Raw genomic sequence first — 17,073 nt, 5'->3', positions numbered from 1 at the left:
ACAAACACGTGTTATATAGTTACGCATATGAACTATGCTGCTTATATTTATATATATGTTGAAGCTGCAATCAAATTTTTAACAAACACGTGTTATATAGTTACGCATATGAACTATGCTGCTTATATTTATATATGAGTGTACTTTTGGAAAGGTATGAATGTCACAACAACATAAATTTCTTTTTGTTTTTCCACTATAAATCTGAAGATACCCACTTCTGTATAGAGGAAACTACCCCACCATATACACACAAGCACAAAATATACATGCACGCAAACACACACACACACACACATACATACACAAACACATGTACATATCGATATAAATACATATACATATCTGTGTGGCAGCTTTCATCTCTTCCTCACTCTCCTCCTCCTCCTCCTCCTCCTCATGCCATTTACTGACCATCCCTTCATCACCCTCTTTATCATGACTGCACAGGTATCCCACACACATACACGTGCACATACACACACACATATGCAGACATATTCCCAATCATTCAAGAGTGGTGTCGATGGGTCCAGGTCATGTGGCCAGCATAAGAGAAGTCAGTGTTGGCGGAAAGGGAATATTTATGGAGGAGTCGTAATAGTTTAGAAGTTTGCATCTGTGTTTCATTATGCACTTGCATTTGTGTGTGCTTAACAAACCGTTTCTCCTTGCTGCCTAAATGCTTCATATTTACAACAACAACAACAACAACAACAACAACAACAACAATATTAGATAACTGACATTGTCACAAGGCCACAAATTTGCAGGAGAGAGAGAGAGAGAAAGAGAGCATATGTTAATTAATCGAAATGATTCACACCCCACCCCAGTAATTGGTTTGTCACTTAGTTTATGGATTCTCCACCCCTACCCCACCCTGGGTAAAAAAACAAAAAAACAAAAAAAAAAAAATCAGAGTTGGCCCCAGTAAGATTTGAATTCAGAATGTAAAGGGAAACATAACTGAATACTATTAAGCATTTTTTCTGGCACTCTATCTTCAGTTCTTTCCACAACTGAATGATGATAATAATAATAATAATAATAGTAATAATAATAATAATAATAATAATAATAATAGTAATAATAATAATAATAATAATAATAATAATAATAATAATAATAAAGATATTAATGATGATAATGATAGTGGTTTCAAATTTTGGCACAAAGCCAGCAACTTTGAGTGGAGGTGGGTGTTAGTTGATTCCATCAATCCCAATACTTGAGTGATAGTCTATTTTATAGACCCCAGAAGGATGAAAGGCAAAGTTGACCCCAGCGGAATTTGAAATCAAAATGTAATGAGTTGGAAGAAATACCACTAGGCATTTTGTCCAACACAATAATGATTCGGAAAAATCCATCACTGCTGAGGTCAATAATAATAATAATAATAATAATAATAATAATAATAGTAATAGTAATAATAATAATAAAGTTATTGTTAACAATAAATGATGATGATGATGGTGATAATGATGACAAACATCAAAAAAAAAAAAGAAAAGATAAAAATCAAGGATCAAGCATGGAAAAGAGAGGAGACACAACGTTGCCATGGAAACAGAGTTATGGCATTTTATATCATTTGACAACAAATGGCATAATTTACTCCCGTTTTCTTTCTTTATTTCTGTTGTAGAAGTTGTTATAATTGCTGTTGTATTTTGCTTTAGTTGTCGTTGTTGTACTTATGGCGGCAGATGTTGTTGTAGTTGTGATCATTGTTGTTGTTGTTGTTGTTGATGTTGTTGATGTTGTGAGTGTCTGAGTGAGGCAGAGGTTTTGTTATTTAGGGTTACACTGGAGAAACTAGTTGAAGAATTCATGTCTCAATACCACAGCTTTTCTCCTTTGACATAATCATACAACACAAACACAAACGCACACACACACACATATATGCATGCCAGAATTGAATCTTCATACTGTTATATTCACAGAAACACAAACATGAATGCAGCAACATGGGTTTTTTTTTTTTAATTTTTTCTTTTTTTTTTTTGAAATGAAAAATAAAGAAATTTGTTCATTTGGAGAGAAGTTTTGCTGTGATAAACCATCCTTCTTAGGGCCTCAAAATTCTAGACTTCCCAGTCCAATATTGACAAACACACAAAAAAACAAAAAGAAAAAAATTAGAAAAGCAAAAAAGAAAATATACAAAAAATATCTATCTATATTTGTGTATGAGTATGTGAGTGCATATATGCGTATATGTATATTTATGTGTGTGTCTGTGTTTGTGATTTTATTGATGGTGTGCATGTTAATTTGTGTATGTGTATGTGTATATGTATGGTTACACTCAAGTACAGGTCCTTCTCTGTTCAGTTCTACTCTTCCATGTAATGAACAGGAATATTGATTTATATATATATATATATATATATATATGTATATATATATATATTTATATATATACATACATATGTATATATATATATACATATATAGGTCTGTGGGTGGCAGTCATTGACGCAAACACTAGCCCTGTGTGTATTCCCTTCAATCTGTTCAGTCTGGTGAGTGTACAACTATTTGTCACTGATATAGCTGCAAGCTATGTGTATGTGTGTGTGTGTTTGTGTGTGTGTGTGTGTGTGTGTTTGTGTATGTGTGTGTGTGTGTTTATACATGTCTATAAGTCAGTCTTCGTTCTTCAGATTTAATAAATCCATTCAGTGTGTTGAGCCCATTGCTCGGAGAAAACATCGTCACTAGAATTATCGAAATAACAAGGAAAATGGAAGCTGTGTATGCAGAAAGTGCTGCTGTATACACAGGAAGAGCTGCTGTGTACACAGGAAGTGCAGCTGTCCATTGCAACACAAGACAAAGACAGGAAAAACAAATAACTGATGTTTAGGCAGTCGATTCTTTCAGATTGTCCAGGTAATCTCGAAACTGCTCATAAGTAAGCCCCATTGCTTCGTAATCCCACTCTGGAGGGGCATTATGATGATTACTATGACTGTCCGTACTAACTCCTGCTGCCCCTGTTGCACCTTCAGCAGGCATAGGGTTGGCTGTGATGCGGATGCTGCATTCAGATCCCATGTACGTAGACACAGTACTATTGCGATTGCTTCCACTTCCACTGCCGCCCCCGGCGGACGTGGCAGCGGAAGAATTAGCTGACGCGGAGCCAGCTGACCTGGTGCTCTCTGTACCACTGTACAGGCGAGCACGCATCTGGTTCCCATTGAAGTCCTCCTCAGGCATCAGAGTCTGAGAGCAGCGCGTGTTAACGGCATTCCGCTCCAGTGTTGCTTGACCGACCCACACCCAGTCACGGGCACTCGACACAGGCTCTGTTCCACCACACATGTCTTTTGGCATTTGCTTGCGGCGATAGCGTACAGTGAAGACAACACAGTTCACTGTGAAGACGATGATTGCCATGCAGAAAACAGCCAACAGGACATACATGACAATCTCCAAGGCAGAGAGTTCTGGTGCTTTCACTACTTGTTGCAGCTGAGGTGCAGATTTTGGTCTCATTCCATCAATATTGTTATTGTTATCAATAAGGAAGTCTTGTTGCAGATGTTGTTGTTGATTCTGCTGCTCTTTGTATTGGAGTTGTCGGTGGTCAGCCACTTTAGGAATTTGCTTAATACCACTTTTGATGTTTTCATAGTAGATTTTGTTATCTTGAGCACTGATGTCAATAGTGGGCACAGAAAATGAAGTCTGGGGAGACGATTTTTGGTTCCAGCGGTCACTAGCACGGTTGTCATAACGATTAACTCGGTTGTCAAAGCGACTTGCTCGGTTGTCATAGTGACTATCTCGCTGCAGTTTGTCAAGGTAGCTTCGTTCATTAGTAAACTCGATGTTCATGTGAAGAGTTTTTGAGACAAGTGGTAACATATTTTTCTTGAAACATCTATGTCCAAGTCGAAGGGAGATGTTCAACTGGCCCTCACCTGGCCCTGTAGCAATTACAGTTGGTTGATAAGGCAAACCAAATGGTCGAGGGATTTTCAGTACTTGCCGATTAAGTGAAGAAATTTCTAGCTTGTAATCTAATGGTGAAATATATTTTAGAGGAACAACTGTCTTATCTGTAAATTGCACAGCAATGTCCAACAGGGCTTCCTGGAATATAAAACAGAAAAGTTTTACTTAAGATAATAATGATAATGAAATAGAAATATGTTTTATGACTGAAATAAAATGAATCATTCTATGAATAACTGAGATCTATAAGGCTTGTTTTATTTGTTGATAGGCCTGATAGAACACACATTCCAATCAGTACTTCAGACTAAATTAGCCAAAGTGGCATTCCCCTTTTGTAAGACATATATCCCCCTTTTCTCTCTCTCTCTCTCTCTCATATGTATATCAATGATAACCATCAAAATTTCTTCCATGATGGTATGGACTGAATGGTTTGATAGGACATGACAAGCAGAAGGACTATGTAAAATTCCAATGTCTGCAAATAGCATTATATATATATATATTTTGAAGAAAAGCAACAAAAATGTATTAGGTCATAGCAGTATGTACGTTTCGTACAAACTTCATTTATTTATGTAGTGAGAACACCACATAAGACGTGCAATGAAAATGTACTCCTCAGCTGCATAATGGAAGCTCATTTCAGAAAGTCAGTTTGTAAATGTGTGCAAATACAAGAGTAGGAGATGAAGAAAATACCATCTTGACTGGGCTGTTAATCAACAGTCTAGTGAACCAAACAGGAATTTAATTTCTATATATTCTATTTGTTTTTCTTTCTAGAAGGAGGGGTAAGATAGTAGTAATTTCAATTTAGTGGAAGGTAGATTAGGTAGTAAGGGAAGGCAGGTTAGGGGTGAATCAAGCAAGAGAAAAAAGAGAGAAGAAGAAAGGCTTAGACATACTTCTACTGTAACTACCATCACATGACCATACCATTGTGACTTACCTCAACTGCAACAATCATCCTTTACCACTACATGCACTATACCCCTACTAAAAACTATCATCACATGTTCATACCACTGACATACCTTTATTGTAGCTACCATCCACACCATTGACTTATTTCTATATCTATGATTCTCTCTAATCACATGTCCATACTGCCATGACTTACCTGTACTTGAAGTGACTATTCACTACCACTACTTCAAATCACCATCTAGCTTTCTTTGTTATGGCTACCATCATATGTTCTACACCAATGACTTACCTCTGTTCCAGACATCCATCTCTTACAACACTCTTACAACATTTCATCCAACCTAACCTCACAGCAAACATTATAACGATACTGATAAACATACCTGGAATTTAGTTTTCAGTTGGTTGTTGACATGAACAACGGCCAGAATAGTGGTTGGGTCATTTAGTGCAGCTTCTCTAATCTCAAGGCTTATGTCTGTCACTGTATTTATGAGCAAGCGTTGAATGGCAACTTTGTCTTGACCGACTCGTATTTCTTTAGCAGCCATAACTCGGCTTGTTGGTGATAATACCTGTTGATAGTAAAGTAAAATAGGTAAGGTTAATGAAATGTTTAAATGTCTGAGATGTAGTGTTAATATAATTTTTTGGATAATTTACTTCACCTTTAGAGATGAAAAATGTTTTAATATTTACAGTGTTGATGTTATGGGAAAGTGTATCTAGTACACTCTGTAAAAGGGTTATTTTTAAGAAGGGCATTCAGCCATAAAAACCATGTTAAAACTGAGATGACCGAGTAAGATGTGGTCCTCTGGCCTGTCTAACCCAAGTCAGCAGGGAAAACAGATGTAAAATAATGGTGGTGGTGGTGGTGGTCTTTACTATGTTTCAATCAATTTGATCTTACATTGTTATCAAGTGTTTTATTCTTGGTTTAGTATGTAGCATATGCATCAGTAGTCTAGTGAATAAGGGTGTTACTATATTTAGTTTAGAATAAAGTTTGAAGTTCAAATCCATTCTGGTACTATATACACATCTAGGAATAAAATGCATGATGATACTCCAAAAGAAATCAAACTTAATGATACATTGTGTAGATATAAATATTAAAGATGTTTCATTTTAAAGATGAGGTTAATAGTCCAAAAAATTGCAAATGTATTAAGTGAGGTTGCATTAGTGAAAAATTCTTCATAAATTTTCTGTTCATATAAGTAGAGACACTTTACCATTTATAACATACAGAATATTATTATAATAAACTTGAACTTATATAACATCATATAATAATAATTTTTTTTATATTTGTTTCAGTCATTAGACTGTGGCCATGCTGGAGCACTGCCTTCAAGAATTTTAGTCAAATGAATCAACCAGAGTCCTTATTTTTTGAAAAGCCTTGTACTCATTCTATCAGTCCCTTTTGCTGAACCACTAAATTATGAGACCATAAATACACCAACATTAGTTGTCAAATGATGGTGGGGGACAAAGACAAACACAGATGTGTGTGATGGGCTTCTTTCGGTTTCTGTGTACTAAATCTACTCACAAGGCTTTGGTAAGTGTGAGGCTTAGAAGACAGTAAAAGACAGTTGCCCAATGTGCCATACAGTGGGACTGAACCTGGAAACATGTAGTTGGGAAGCAAGCTTCTTTACCATACAGCCATGCCTGTGCTGTTATACAACTTTATATAATATAAATATTATATATTACATTTATATTGTATATTTTCACTTTATTTCAATTAGAAGTACAAAAGAAGATGATGCGAAAATGATTGTAACTGGTGTTCCCTCCAAACTGTGCATTTGTACAAATACACATTTTTTAATAACTAATGTACAAAGGAATAAATAAGTGTACACAAGGCTTTTCAAGATGAAATCAATTTTTTTTTTTAATTGAAACAATTTGAGTGATGCTTACATGGATGCACACATACTTCGTAAAAAAAAAGAAGACATTTCTGCACACATTCCACAGCGAAAAAATTGTCTTCCAATAAAAAAATTGGAATTTATTTGGAAAGTCACCATCCATGGTTCTTAGCATTAGCCAGGAAATCAGTTGCACCCACCTTCTCATTGAGAAGCTAAAGATGTTGAGTAAAATAGACTCCAGTAATGACTCCAAAAAACTTTGAAGCTATTGACTGGTACAGTATAGTCCTGGAAGAGATACTGCTTGTTCTTGTGGACAACAGGTTGCAATATTGCCATGGAAAGATGCTGCTACAGTTGATGGGCGACATATCAAAACAGTAATGGAGGATGTAATGTCAGGTAAATTCTGCCATGACCTGAAATCCATTGCATAAACTGTCACTCTTCTTAGATAGTAGATATAATATTTAGCCTGATTTAACACCAGTACTTAGCTGTTGAGTGCTTTAGTGAAGTGCATTCTGATGCAAGCATCCAGATAAGATACCCAGATTATTCCTTCCTTTTCCCCACAAGCTTCGTGCTTCCTTTTGTCCGTTGATTAAGCCTCAAGAAAATAAAATAAATTAAAGAGGGAGGAGTAATCACTGATAAAAAGTTAATGTGAAATACAGAGTCATCTCCCTTGGATTAATATAGCTGCTTACTTGAATTTCTGTCAAGCCCGGGTTTTTGCCCATAATAATATTCCCGCTTAAGGAAGCGATGTGAGAGTCAGACAAACGTAGACGGTCCTTCAACATCTCAGTGACACGAAAGTAAGTCTTCTTGCCCGTGTAGTACTGCAGCCGACCATTTTCTAGGACACAGAAGCTAGCGTAAACATCAACCGTTGACTGTTGGTAACGCAGACGACACATGTTTCGTGTTGGGTCATCCATACCAAGAATTTTGTCCCTCTTCTTACGGCGACTGCAACACATGGAAAATAAATAGATAGATAAGTAAAATAGAAATGGTAAAATATATGAATCACTGATTTTCGTAAATCATTAATTTTCCTTGGCAGTATCCTTACATTACAATATTAGTGAGACATCATGAGGGAGGGAAGGAGGTGATCTATAAATATTTCTAATTTTAGATACAGGGCCACTCATTCTGGGAGAGGATATAGTCGATTAAATTGACTTCACTACCTAACTGTTAGTTTGTTTGTTTTTTTATCAACCTTGAAAGAATGAAAACACTGACCTTATCTGAATTTGAACACAGTTTGTAATTAAATGCTGCAAAGGATTTTGATCAATATTCTTTCAATTCTGCCATCCATTACACTGGAAGCAGTCTATAATACCAAAAGAATCTGGTTGCAAGACTCTGGTTTGTACTATTGTAAACAAAGCTGAAAGAGTTGACTAAATTTACACCAGTATATTACTGGGAACTATTTGATTGAGCTAAGAGGTGATCTGAAATGAGGATGTGTCAGGACAAAGCTGTAAATTGTAAAGTATTTATTCTAATGATCTATTAAAACCTGTTGGATATACCTGGACGTTATGGTATATAGGAACCGTGAAAGCATCCAGTAGCAAAAGTTTTTCAAATATATTGATTGAGTTGTCTGATAAATTTGTCCATTTCTTTTTTCCATTCATTTTAATCTGTTCCAATGTTATTTGAATTAACACAAACACTACTTTTATCATAGTTTTATAGGATTTTTTTTTGAAGCTCCATTCTTCCAACTTTTGTTTATTGCATTTGAAATTTAAATAAGTTTTACCTTTTTTCAGACATATGGCGGATGGAGTGCCAAGCATAAAGAAACAAAACAAATTTATCTGATTATGTATCATCATCTTCATCTTATCTAAAATGCTTCCAATTACAGCTCAAATAACAATTTTCTGGTGTTGGGTTTGTTCACCAGAAAAGAAGGAAGTGTTTATGAATTTTATAGATCATCTTAGACAAGTGAAATTCATGTGATTAATGGGCAGTTAGTACTTCTATGGGTTAATGTGGAGAGACAGATAGAGAATATTCCAGTGTTTTTAGTTTTTAGTGAGATTTGAGGGAAGGGGAGAGACAACAAAGATGAAGCAAAAGAGGAGAGACAGATATAAACTTCTACTGAACACATGCTTTCTATCTTGGCTTCCAAAGAATGCATACTTTCTATCTGAACTTTCACAGAACACATGCTTTCTATCAGAGTTGTTAATTAACATATACTTTCTATCTTAAACTTTGGATTTGATCATAATATGTTTTACAACAATATTAAAGTTGTTTTTATATTTAGAATTTATTAATTATTTTAGAATTTATATTTAGAATTTTTGAAATCAGCATTATGAACTTAGCAGAGTTGTCTGATATAGTAGGTATTTCAATTTGATACATAAACAATGTCTTGTTTGGGGACTTATAGCTTTGATTTCACATTCTGCTAAAGTCAACTTTAACCTTCATTCTTCCAGGATAAATAAAATTGGTGTTGGCAGTGGTAGCATTGTTGTCATCACCACCATCACCATCATTAATAATCAATAACATATCAAACAATTTAATATTTTGGAACTATACTTGTTTGTCAAATGACTTTCTTTTATTAGTTGGTCAGGAGAAAAGCGAACATCTACGATCCTTTTTTCAAGGCTTCTCAGACTGGTAGGAGGCAGGAAAGTAGCCTCAAACCTGAAACCTAACATGACTGCATGAAACAGACAGGATTGCTCTAAAGGTACCCAGGGTCCAGGTAGTGATGTAAAACCAGGGAATGGATTAAATTTACCATCCATGTAGACCACAGTGGGGTTTGAACTCAGAAAGCAAAGAGTTGGAGCAAATACTGCATGCCAACCTGTTTAACACTTCAAGGTTTCCATTAGTCCACTAACCTCAGCTAATATACTTCATATATTATATATCGTCCTGGAGAGGATGAAAGTCTAAGTTGACCTTCATGGGAATTGAACCCTGAATGCAAGGAGCTGGAATAAATACCACAAAGGGTTTTGTTTAACACTAAGAGCTCTGCCACTGAAATCATTGCATTGTAGCAGAGTTTTGCTAGTCATTTAAAACCCATATAGCTTTATGTTCACTTTTGTTTTATTTTCTAATGATATTATGAAATGAAACAAAAAGTGATGTGTTTTTTTAAATGAAATAAAAAAGGTCTATGTGTGTTATTAATGGCTACCATGGCTCTACTATAACACAATAATTTAACACAATGTTTAGGATCACAAGAATGTGAGGAAATTAAGAGTGGGGTGTGTGTGAAAGAGTCAGTGGAATACAAGATAAAAATGAGGAACAGTTAATGTGCTGTTAGAAGTAGAGAAGAGAGGAAATATTTAATATTTAAGAGGAAGTGTTTCATCATGAGAACATCTGATGAAGTATTCTACATGAAACACCGCATACTACTTCATATCTGAATAATCAAACATATTGTAACATAGTGTAAACATATTTGATGTACATTAATACATTTCTAGTTAGCATTAAAAAGCTAACAAGTTACAGATAGTATCTCTGAATGATTTAATATCTAACTAAATAATTCTGTTTCTATGCCAATAAATGTATTATAATTTGTGATTGTTCCACCACTTCTTTGGCACATATTGTGAAGTCTATACTTTACTAAGGAAGTCAGGATAATACCAAAACATATCTGGAGTTGTCTATCATACTTGCCTGAAGAATGTAAAGATAATATTGATCATTATTATTTTCAATATTTTCTCCTTGTGAAATGTGAAGGTGGCAAGGAATTCTGGAGTCATTTCACATCACTTCAGTCTCCTAAGTTGAAAATGAATACCAGCTGAGTACTGGTGCAGCATTTTCTCTACTCCACTGTCATATCTTCAATGTTTTTCTGAGTCAAAGGAGGGAGGGCTTAGAGGGTATTTATATCAGCTCCTGACTATACAAGCACCTAAAATAATTAGTGAAAACATAGTACATGGTAGCAAGTCATACTCATTTGTGAGTATTTGCTATGGTTCTGGTTCCTCATCACATATCTATTTCTAATTAACTTCTCGTTATTCCCAGCATTTAGTATATTAACACGTAACTGTTGTTTTTCACATGGATAGAACATAGGTTTACTTAACCAAAGTTGATCTGAAGCTAAGCAACAATAGCAACAACACACACACACTGAGAAACATCAAATCAATTGCCAATAAAAAGAAAGTGTGGTAACTTACAGCAAGATGCGGTCCTTTGTCACTTTCCATCGTTTGATCTGACTGAGTTTGTTATCTGACAACTGGATATTGAGTCTTTCATCTGGCATCCACACTGTGACATGTGTAAAGGCAACCAGCTGCCGTGACTTGGCAATTACTGTGACATTGCGTGACCCAATCTTTTCTTTGCCATCAACATAGATGAAGGAACAGTTCCGAGAAACCTGCAAACAAACAGCAATTATTATTATTATTATTATCATTATTATTATTATCATTATTATTATTATTATTATTATTATTATCGTTGTTGTTGGCACTCCGTCGCTTACGACGTCGAGGGTTCCAGTTGATCCGATCAACGGAACAGCCTGCTCGTGAAATTAACGTGCAAGTGGCTGAGCACTCCACAGACACGTGTACCCTTAACGTAGTTCTCGGGGGATATTCAGCGTGACAAGGCTGTGACAAGGCTGACCCTTTGAATTACAGGCACAACAACAGAAACAGGAAGTAAGAGTGAGAGAAAGTTGTGGTGAAAGAGTACAGCAGGGTTCGCCACCATCCCCTGCCGGAGCCTCGTGGAACTTTTTGGATGTTTTCGCTCAATAAACACTCACAACGCCTGGTCTGAGAATCAAAACCGCAATCCTATGACCGCGAGTCCGCTGCCCTAACCACTGAGCCATTGCGCCTCCACTATTATTATCAATAAGGTGGTAAGCTGGCAGAATTGTTAAAATGTCAGATAAAATGCTTTGTGGTATTTCTTCTGGATCTCTACATTCTGAGTTCAAATTCTTCAGAGGTTGACTTTGCCTTTCTTCATTTCGGGGTCAATAATATAAGCACCAATCAAGTACCGGGGTCAATATAATCAACTCCTGAAATCTCAGGCCTTGTCCCTATATAAGAAACAATTGTTGTTATTGTTGTTGTTGTTTTTAATAAAGATGGCAAACTAACAGAATTGTTTGCCTCTCAGACGAAATGCTTAGAGCTATTTCTTCAGTCTTTTTACATCCTGAGTTGAAATTCTGCTGAGGTTGACTTTGCCTTTCATCCAATTGAGGTTGATAAAACAAGTACCAGTTGAGCAGTGGGGTCAATGTAATTGACGTCCCCAACTTCCCTGAAATTGCTGGCCTTGTGCCAAAATTTGACACCATTATTATCACAAGGAGGCAACTAGGTAGAATCATTAATGCATTGGGCAGAAAATGATGGTAGAGTCATGACTGAAATGATATTGACCATAGGTCTGCTTGATAAGAGCCAACAGAAGGCTAAACAACATTAACCTCAGACTAATGAGGGCGATTTCTTGACTAGCTAGAAACAAATTCAATTACCCTATCATCTTAAAAAAGCAGACACATTGGGTTAATGTAATTCTGGATTCACTATGTCTGGAAACAAAAAAAAGCAGGATAGTCATGGCTGGAATGCCTTTGACCATATGTCTTCTGGGTCAGGGCTGAAAAACAATACTAATAATTACAGTCATTAGAGAGGGTCGACCATCAAGAAAACCATTTTCCAAGTACCTTTAAGACGTTATCATTGCTTGAATGACAAGATGTCAGCCATGTGACATCATGGATGCTACCTTCTTTGTTCACCACAAATATCTGTAATGGGTAGATTTGTGTTCGACCAGTGAGGGATGCAACATTCATTATCTCAGTCACCTGAAAAATGGAGAGAAATAAAGAAAGTTTTTTTAAATTTCAATTAAAAAATATTTTTTTAAATTTAGAAAAGTGTTTACACGATTTTAAAATATTGAGCATTCCTGTCTGGTCTGTTAGAAAATGCCAGAATTTCTTATTGCAGTGCTTATTTAAATGAAGGAACATGGGTTCAATCAGTAATCAAGGTTCCAGTAGACTATTAGTACATAGTCCATTGGGCTTGAAAGTATTGAAAAACAAAACTGACTCTGGCTAGATTTGAAAGCAGAAGCATGAGGTCATGGAGTAAATACAAGAAAACATCCGACAATGATGATAAGACACCTGATGAAGGCTGGAGGGTATATCAGCCGAAACATTGTGTTAACAACAAACAAAATGAAGACAAATATCCGTCAAATGTAAATAATGAAATTTTGTCACATCCAGCATCTCACAATTTTGTGCAGTTTTGAAAAGTTTCATCTGGTTTTTTTTTGTACACTATATCCAGTCTACTCCCAGCATATTTCCATCCTATATACCTGAGCTTAAACTCATCTAGTGTCTCCCGTTCAGTTCAATCAAGTCCAGCACTCCATTGGTTACAACTATAAGGATTCTTAGTTGATCTGACAAATGGAATAGCTTGCTCAGTAAATCAACATGCAAGTGGCTGAGAACTTCATTAAGGGAGTGTGCCAATGGAGTGATGACTGAGCCCTCCACAGACAAGCATACCATTAATGGAGTTCTGAGGGATATTCAGCATGACACAGAATGTGACAAGGCCGGCCCTTTGAAATACAAGTACTGCTCATTTTTGTCAGCTGAGTGGACTGGAGCAATGTGAAATAAAGTATCTTGCTCAAGGACACACTGCACCGCTGGCAATCAAAGTCATGATTTTATGATATTTAGCTGACTATTCTAACAACTAAGCCATGGACTTTGCTAGTATTATCCAGGTTTGTCTAAACTGTGTCCAGTTCTATTTCACCTGTTAATCTTATTCAGTTTCAATAATACATATTCATTTCTCATTAATCAAAACTCGCATGCTTCCTGAAATTCACCAACACTACTCTTGAAGAATCTTTGCACCCTTTCCTCTTTATGTTTTCTTCACTCTTCACCATTCTGTATCTTTGTGGTTTATCCTGTATACCATACATGCACTTTAGCTAATGTTACTGTCTTTCTTTACTTGACTTATTGATTCTTTCTTTGGCCCTTTTCTTATTTTACCCCTTCCCAATTAATTTTAGTGTACATGGGCACTGTATACCATAAGTTTTTCATCGTTATTGTCATTATTATTATTATTATACTCAGTATTATCTAGACCTATCCTATTTAGTCTTGTCCATTCCAGCACCATGCATTCTATATAATTTAGATTTATGAAGTTATATTTAGTATTCACCAGCTTTATCTAATCTAATATCATTTAATATTATATAATCTTTTCTCCTAGAATGTCTTGAATTGTCCAGTAGTGTCCAGTTTATATACAAAGTTAGTTCTGCCTGCAGAAAAATGAAAAGCACAAAATACCTTGAGAACAGGCACAAGTTTCTTCTCTTCAACAGACTGAATATTAATTTTGGTGAGAAAATTTTTGTTTGGAATAAAGTGATGTTCTCTGGCCTTGCCATCAACTTCATACTCCACACTCCAAATGATGCGACCAACTTCAAAACCAGACAAATTATTGTCAACCTGCAGTTTCCATTTGAAGATTTCTTGTGGCCTGCAACAAAAGAATATATGGATATATCAATATCATGTACAGAGGATTACTCATAGATTAATTCAATTTTGTGCTAAAACATTAGATGATATATGGAAGAAAATAAAAAGTAGCATGAAAAAATAAATGTTAAAATGGTGGCAGTGATAGTGGTGGGGATGTATGGTGCCTACATTTCCATCTCTTAGCCATTATGTTCCTTGACAGCATCCATATAGTGTTAATCCTTCTTCAGGAACATCTCATTTAATTCTCACCCTCTCTTTCAGCAAAGGGACTATGTTACATCTGACTCCTCACTCTTCTGTCATAACATCTGTTGAACAAGAGACTGCATCGAATCTGAGTGTATCTGATATATATTGTCATGTTGTCTCAGTTTCTATCTCTCACTACAAACATCTTGTGGCAAGTGCCTGCTACTATAGCTTTGAGCCAATCAAAGTCTTGGGAGTAAATCTGGTACATGGAAACTGAAACAAGCCCATTGTATGCATACTTGTGCACGTGTGTGTGTGTGTGTGTGTGTTTGTGCCTATGTGTACTCTTGCACTGACATCATGTTATGGTTGTAGACAAGCATCACTGTCATGCGAACAATACTGTTTGTTTCCAGTCTTTGAAAAACATGTCCAGCTATAGAGAAATATTACCATGCGTAGAAATAGGTGAGAGTTGGCAACAGGAAGGCTATCTAACCATAGAAAATTTGCCTCAACAAATACCGTAGCACCCATGCAAGCATGGAAAAGTAGTGTTAAAGGCTGATGATACTGATGATATATATATATATATATATATATATATATATATTCAAAATTGACATCTCATTTTAACAGATATATTTACAAAAATTACATAAAAATACTCTCGAAGTGGTTGGTGTTAGGATCCAGCTGTAGAAACTCTGCCAGATCAGATTGGAACCTGGTGCAGCCATCTGGTTTGCCAGTCTTCAGTCAAATCGTCCAACCCATGCTAGCATGGAAAGCGGACGTTAAACAATGATGATGGTGATAATGAATATATAAACACACATCGGGCGGTGAGCTGGCAGAATCATTAGCACACCAGGTAAAATGCTTAGTGGAATTTTGTCCGTCTTTATATTCTGAGTTAAAATTCTGCAGAGGCTGTTTTTGCCTTTCATCCTTTCAGGTCAATAAAATTAAGTACCAGTTGATCACTTAGGTCAATGTAATCAACTTACCCCTTCCCCAAAATTGCTGGCCTGGAGCCAAAATTTGAAACCAATATACAGGGTGTGATGGGTAAATTGTCACCATTTTATGTCTTAAATTTTGCACATGTGTATTGTTTCTAATTTTGTCAACTACACATTATAGTAGGGTCAGTGGGGCACTGTCTGTGGGAAAAACAGCATCATGATGCAAGTCACTCTGTCAGAAATTTGGAAATGACATGCTGTACTGCTTGGCATTCACACTGGAAGCTCCAGTATGAACATTTCAGAATATTTGGGTGTCAATCTAAGGACAGTGCAATCTGAGGACATGTACTGAGAGTGATAAATATCAAACATCCAGTCAATATCATAGTATTTGGAGTGATCACTAGTGATGGTGACATTATACCTCCATTCATCTTCCCACATAACCTCAGATTCAAGATGGAGGCCAACATCAAGTACCTGGAGGAGATAATGCTGCCCTGGGTCAAGAGGGTAGCTGCTAGAAGACCCTATGTCTGGTAACAGGGCTCTGCACCAGCCCACAAGCAGGAGAATCTAGTCGTGGCTGTCAGACTATTTCTGTTACCACACCACCCCTAATACCTGGCCACCTAACTCCCCAGACTGCAACCTGCTTAATCATTATGTGTGGGGTGCAGTTGAGTGAGAGATCAACTGCTTGTAACATCAAAGATGAACTGAAGGCAAGGATTATGGCAGCATTCACCAACTTAAACAAGGAAACCATTCAGAAGAGTTGCAGGAGATTCCAAAGTTGTCTGGAGGCCGTGGTTGAGGCCAATGGCGATTTTATTGAATAAATTTGCTCTTTATCATTTCAAGATATTTTTATGTAATTTTGGTAAATATATCTGTTAAAATGAGATGTCAACTTTATTTTCATTGTTGTGTAATTCAGACAATATATTCACCACATCCTGTATATACACATGCACACATATAAAAAAAAAATCAAAGTTCCTTCTGATGTCATAGGTTCATAACGCTGGTTTCTCAGAATCTGTGGAGTATATATATATATATATATATATCCCTGCCCTGAATAGGATACAGGTCCATCACAGGCTTACTCATTTTTGCCAGATGAGTCGACAGGAGCAATGTGAAATGAAGAGTTTTGCTCAAGAACACAATTCATTGCCCAGTTCAGGAATCAAAACCACAATCTTTCAATCATGAGTGTAACATCCCAACCACTAAGACAGGCACCTCTACATATACAACTATATTTAATATGAATGTGTGTGTGTGCATGTGTGTGTATATGTATCTATATATAAATATATATATAAGTATATATATATAGTATACACATACACACACATAAATATATAAATATATATATATACACATAAATAAATAAATAAATATATATATATATATATATATATATATATATATATATATA

General features: G+C 36.0%; 1 protein-coding gene across 1 annotated transcript in view; it reads right to left on the bottom strand.

The window, feature by feature from the left end:
• Positions 1–1,524: 1,524 nt before the first annotated feature.
• Positions 1,525–17,073, bottom strand: part of LOC106879555 (transmembrane protein 132E) — a 185,391-nt gene continuing 169,842 nt past the window's right edge. Inside the window, exons 5-10 of the mRNA XM_014929189.2 lie at positions 14,257–14,452; positions 12,574–12,717; positions 11,045–11,250; positions 7,514–7,778; positions 5,292–5,483; positions 1,525–4,113 (exon numbers count right to left, since the gene is read on the bottom strand). Coding sequence (XP_014784675.1) covers positions 2,875–4,113; positions 5,292–5,483; positions 7,514–7,778; positions 11,045–11,250; positions 12,574–12,717; positions 14,257–14,452 — 2,242 coding nt within the window. The 3' untranslated portion in view covers positions 1,525–2,874. The remainder of the gene's footprint in view (positions 4,114–5,291; positions 5,484–7,513; positions 7,779–11,044; positions 11,251–12,573; positions 12,718–14,256; positions 14,453–17,073) is intronic.

Source organism: Octopus bimaculoides, chromosome 6, assembly GCF_001194135.2.
Source record: "Octopus bimaculoides isolate UCB-OBI-ISO-001 chromosome 6, ASM119413v2, whole genome shotgun sequence".
NCBI classification, from domain to species: Eukaryota; Metazoa; Mollusca; class Cephalopoda; order Octopoda; family Octopodidae; genus Octopus; species Octopus bimaculoides.
This window is presented reverse-complemented; position numbering and strand designations above follow the sequence as displayed.